Source organism: Gordionus sp. m RMFG-2023, chromosome 3, assembly GCF_954871325.1.
Source record: "Gordionus sp. m RMFG-2023 chromosome 3, tfGorSpeb1-WG-v2, whole genome shotgun sequence".
In the NCBI taxonomy this organism is placed as follows: domain Eukaryota; kingdom Metazoa; phylum Nematomorpha; class Gordioida; order Chordodea; family Parachordodidae; genus Gordionus; species Gordionus sp. m RMFG-2023.
Genome location: NC_088777.1, coordinates 21,355,326 through 21,361,325, shown reverse-complemented (window position 1 = coordinate 21,361,325; position 6,000 = coordinate 21,355,326). Strand labels below are relative to the sequence as shown.

Genomic DNA, 6,000 nt, shown 5'->3' with positions numbered 1-6,000 from the left:
AATGCCCAAAACACAAATTGTAGAAAGTCGAAAGCCTCAAAAATATTGTTAAATATCCCAGATCCTGAAGAAACACACATCAGATTGAAGAAAAATCATCTATTTCTTTATTAACGACTGTATCAAATAATGGAAATATCAAATAAAATTCCCAATAACGATGCGTTACTAGAGAGGTGTTTTAAGCAAACTTCTTAGAAAATTTTCACTGGACTCTAAATCGTGGCATATTTAATCTATGCTTGTGCAGAGCCTTGAAGATTATAATCTTTCATTATCAACGTAAGAGTCTTTCTGATAAAGATAGTATGATTTTTGGATAAAGGCAAAGTATGATGACCAATTTATATATTTTGAATAAATATTTATCCCTATTGGTTGTCTGTCATATGATTCACAATGCATAAAGAAAGGACACGCTTCATTATCTATAGACATTAGTTGTTATGTAATGTTACGCCCAGTAGATCCTCAAGCAGGGTATCCGTTTTAGGGAAAATTATAGATTTCCAAGATATTAAATGGTCAGAACTTCTACGAGGTGTTCTGACAAAATGTATCATTAATACATACCTGCATAAAAAATATTTAGCTGTTAAATCTTATTTTTTATTCCAAAAAATCTCAATTCAAAAAATAATTTTTTTAAAACGAATTGGCGGCTGAGGCTTAATTATTATTATGGAGAAGACATTAAATAACATGGTTAAAAAATTTCAATCCGAAAATTCAATTGCAGTGGTGACGTTTTCATTAGTGCATAAATTAGTTAAAACTTAAGCCTAATATCAATAAATTTTATGGCTCGGTTGTAAAACAAATTCTTATAAAATGTGATTATCATTATAATATCTCATTAGCAAAATTCATTAAGACATTATTTCGGAGAAAAAAATCAAATTTACAAACAATAAATGGGAAATAAATATTATGGCATGATAACAAATTCAAATTAGAGGAAGTTGAATTTATAATAACCATTTTTAATTTTAAAATTAACGAATTAGATGAACTATATCAGAAATTCATTGATTTAAAATACATTCAACGAACAAAATAATAATTTGTCAAATTTAGCTCACGAAAATATATGGGTACTTTTTTTCCAAGAATATTTTCCCAAATCTTGAAAAAATATGGAATGTTATTTTCTTACTACACAAACTCTGATTCAGAACGTATATTTAGACTAATCAAATTTTTGAAGAAAAGATCGTAATTGATTATCTTTATCAAGAAGTGGAATTAATGATCAAACATAATTTTATATATATTTGTAAATTTTAAGGATTATGTAACAAAAAATAAAAAATTTATTAATAGCTTAAAACTTTCTAAATATGAATAAAAATATGTATACTTTTTTACAATATTCTGTGTGTATTTTAAAATTTTTTTGAATTATGGTTAAATTCTCCCGCTTTTCTTTTGAATGAATCTGGCACCCTTATCCTGCTACGTCATATATATAATATGGATAAACTTATTACATGTTAACATGTTTGACCATATATTTTCATTTATTTACATAGAATTAACATTTTTATACCAAAAAAAATAAAATCTTTATAAAAAAGATACTATATTCATGCCGTGATTCTTATTTTCATTTTTTAAAATTTTAATAAAAAATTTTTTTTTTCTTAAATATTAATTGAACTACATGTAAAGAATATAACATGTAAATTATTTGGAAGATTTATTTCATTTATTTTTTGTAGCCCCTAAATTTTTTATAGATAATATAACCCCGATCTCTCTGCTATATGATAATTGCGAAATTAAGTTCCCTATATCGTTAAAAGCATATACAAATAAACAGGAAATATTGATAAAACAATAATTAATAACAAATGCTTCACCATTGAGGTTGAATTGAGGGAGTACGTCACGAATTTAATCGAATATATCGTTGATTAAAGATTTTATCAAAATATAAAACGAATTACTTAATATATTATATATAAGACTTATCATTTTTTTTAAAAGGTTGCAAAAATATTTTTTGTATCATTAAAAAAATTTGTGATACACATAAATTCTATTATTCAGGTATAAAATAAACATGGATTTGTTTTAAGGTTTATGAATACTGCATCAACGGAGAGAGGTAATGTTTACTTTTGGCACGACCAATATTTGATGTTTTTTTCATTTTGAATATTCCATAATCTTCTGCCCATTATAAATAGATAATAATTTAAGGGCCAATTTCTACTCATTTGGATCTTTCTTTATCATATTTATCAAAAAATAAATTAAAAATTTCACAATCTAGAACAATGTGCATTTTAATTTAAATTTGCATAATCATAATTTAAATCTTATTCCAATATGTTAGCAACGTAATGTACCTTGTCGAATATATTTTCAAAATTATCATTTTAGATAAATTATATTTCTAACCCATATATAATAATTTATTATAAAATGATAAAACATCATTTAAAAATTTTTTTTACGTTAGCATTTGGTTCCTGCAGTTCAATATTGTACGTTTTTTTTCTCACCATTTTCTATTATTATCCTCAATCTTGATAATGAAATCATCAACACAAGTGATGATTATTAAGAAAATTCCTTAAAAAATACAATTTAATGTTTTCTAATTTTGACAAAATGTCTTGTTCTAACGTTTCATTATCGCAATAAGAATATTTAGTAAATATTAAAAAATTATATTTTATTAAAATATATTTTATATTTATATAAGTCATCTAAATCTAAGGATTTCTCTTTGAAAAATGACCTTTAAATTAGGTATATTTTATGAAATAATTCAAATGAAAACTTGTAATTTTATAGGAATGTTTACATTCTTTCTTTACTACCATATGGTCAATTTCGAAAAATAATATGCAATATGAGATATGGTGAAAATAAGACCTGATTTGCATTGTATTAATTCAACGCTCGGTGTCATTTTGAATGGCCATTTCTTATTCACAGCTTGGTAATATATCCCACATCAAACTGATCTCCGATCCACATTCGTTTCGAAGATCTTTTTTAATAATTGCATTATTGCCCATTACTAAAATTTAACCATTTTCAACAATTGTTTGCGCTTTACTTGATTTAGATATTTGTGAGGTTTTTTGAACAATATGGGATCTGGATGCTTGCTTCCAAATAGGCTTAATGCTTATATAATTATTTAATCAACCATAGTCAAAAGATGTCTCTGTCTCATCATTCAAGTATTTTTTTATGATAGGTACATGTGTCTATGCAAACTTGAAAAGTAATGGAAATTCGCAAGAATAAATTGTACAACCTAAACCCTTTTTGTCATAATTTTTATATTTTAAGGCAATCGCATTATATAGATGAATTCGAAATTATGATGGTTGACTCATAATAAAAGTGCCCAAACTTAGATAGGGCATAGGTGGAGGAATTCCCCCTTCGAAATTTGCCTGCTTTGATAAATATCAGTTTAACCTAATTAAAAATCCCCTCCACTTTCCCTCCCCCTCTTCTTAAAATATGTATCCAATATATTTTTTAAACAAGAATTTGAAAGAAAGAGAAGTAAAAGTTAATTTTTATAAAAAAATAACTAATTCAAAATTATTAGAAAAAAGCATATTTATAAAAAAAAGTGAAAAGCCTAAATTATTTTTATAAAAATATAACAGTCAAAGCCTTAGAATGAGTGAATACAAAGACGGCCAATAAAAAGTATGGGGGGAAATTTCAACTATTAAGGGCCCCCTACTTAGCATAATCCAGGGCATTCCAATGTTTAAGTGTCAAGCTATTACAAAACATTAAGATACTATGATTCACAAAATTTTATTTTAAAGTTTACTAATATGCATATTCCTGTTTCTCATAAAAATTTTATTACTTAATCTTATAAGGACACATAAATTAAGTAACGTAATACCTTTAGTGGGCCTTATATATCTATAAAATTGTTACCAACAATCTATAGAAAAGAGGAACTTACTATAATTTTACCTTGAAATTTATAGTATACCTTTTCTTTAGAAGCCATAAATATCAAGCTACAATTTTAGCAAAGTTCTCTTTTTGTAAATATTAATTTTCCTTAGGACAAGGCCTACAATCCATTTTTTTTATATTTATGATTATTATATTTGTTATAATAAGGTTACCGTTCAAATTACAAAAATTGAATTTATCACAAGAAAAAGTATATGATATATTTAATATTTTTTCTTAAGTTTATTCGTGCCATGGCTAAATCTTGGAATATAAATTATACTTGGTTCTTTTTGATGTCTATTTTTCTTGATGTAAATCTTATTAAAGACTTCAATTTTTTAAAAATTAAAATAACCAAATAATTGCCAAATAAATCTGGCAACTCAAATTGTAGCGAGTGATAATAAGTTTAAAGTTTAATTTGCGATAAGTAAGAAGAGCAATAGTAATGAATTATGATTACAAAATATATTAAAATTACAAATTCATAATTATAATAAGATTGCTCACAAAGTTGTCGAAAATTTATTAAATTGTAACATAAATCATAAATTTTAAAAAATCCCCAACCTCATGATGTAATATATCACCTAGTACAAACAACGCAAGGTATTTCGTAGCCGTTGGGATATTTTATGCAAGGCAATATTCCGCACTGGACTTCTACCACGTACAAATTGGAACCACCTAGCTCGTCTGGTCTCATGCTTTGTCCCTCTGGGTCCTCATCTACACAAACAAACGAGGTACGCGTGTTATGGGCCGCAGCAGCCATAAGAAACCCCGAATATTCTTTGGTCCATCCTTGAGGACAATACATATCACCCGGTATCATGAGTGCTGTGTTACGAGGCACGTGACATACGGTGCAACACAGTGTACTGTTGCTTTCTAGAGGATGCCAAAATGGGCTTTTGTTAGGGCTTACACGAAAAACTACGGCAAATATTTTAGCCTTTGAGTCGAAAACATCGGTGTATTTGGAAAAAGAGGCATCACTTGGCAGGCACAGAAAATCGCCTCCGCTTCCCGTATACAAAAAGTGCCCGGAAGCCATGTAGCCTAGAATAATGCCAAATTTTATAGGTTTAAAAAAGGAAGTTATTAAAGTCAGTTTTTATTCTTTTACTTTGTTAAATATTAGTGTTAAATCATATAATATAATATTATTCTGCCTTAATAGAAAAAAGACCACCTTTAAACACATGATTTTTGGAATTGAAAGAAGACACGAAGGACTTATTTTTACTATTGCTAAAGTAATTATGAGAAAGTAACAACAAAAGTAACTAGTTACATTTGATGCATATGTTAAATATTAATATATATTATTAATATGATATTCCACATACATATAGCCCTCCTGTGGAACGTTAATGCCTAAAGAGGCTTATTTTTGGATAGCACACCTTTTTAGACACCAATTTTGAAAATAGTTTAGACAAAGTCAACTAAAAAGTTATATTAGGGAGTTTATATATTTTTTCAGTGTAAATAAATATTATTATCCTATAATATATTTTGTGAAATTATACTCCATGCAATTATTTCTTTATTCAATTGTATTTTCATTTAAATTTCTTTAATTAATTTAAAATAATTTTAAAAGTTTTCTGCAATGTAACTATTAACTTTTAAGATAAGCTAGAAAACTAAATAAAATTAACTTTTAAATTAACTTTTAACAACATTATTTTTTTTAATGGGCCTTTAAAAAATAATAGTATATTCCTTTATCTAAATAGGAATTTTTATTTTTCATTAGCCATATCAAGATCATCATGAAATTCAAAAGTGGGACGTGCTTCAATAAGACCTCCCCACCACAATAATGTTGGAAGGTTTTAGTTATATCTTGCTTAAATTTTTTTTTTAAAAAAGAGCTTAATTTAATAATGAAAATGTACCTAAAAAGCAAGTATAATTGTGTTTGAAAATTTCCAATTGAAGTTTTTGTTTAAGAAATAAGGATTCGCGATTTTTGTTTGTTATGCTAAAAAAAATTCGCGATTTAGTTTGTTATGCTAAAAAATTTTCGCGATTTAG

At 26.4% G+C, this 6,000-nt stretch overlaps 1 protein-coding gene across 1 annotated transcript in view; it reads right to left on the bottom strand.

The window, feature by feature from the left end:
- Positions 1–4,469: 4,469 nt before the first annotated feature.
- The window catches only part of LOC135926071 (collagen alpha-1(IV) chain-like), a 74,130-nt gene continuing 72,599 nt past the window's right edge, over positions 4,470–6,000 (bottom strand). The window contains exon 12 of the mRNA XM_065461737.1: positions 4,470–5,016. Coding sequence (XP_065317809.1) covers positions 4,541–5,016 — 476 coding nt within the window. The 3' untranslated portion in view covers positions 4,470–4,540. The remainder of the gene's footprint in view (positions 5,017–6,000) is intronic.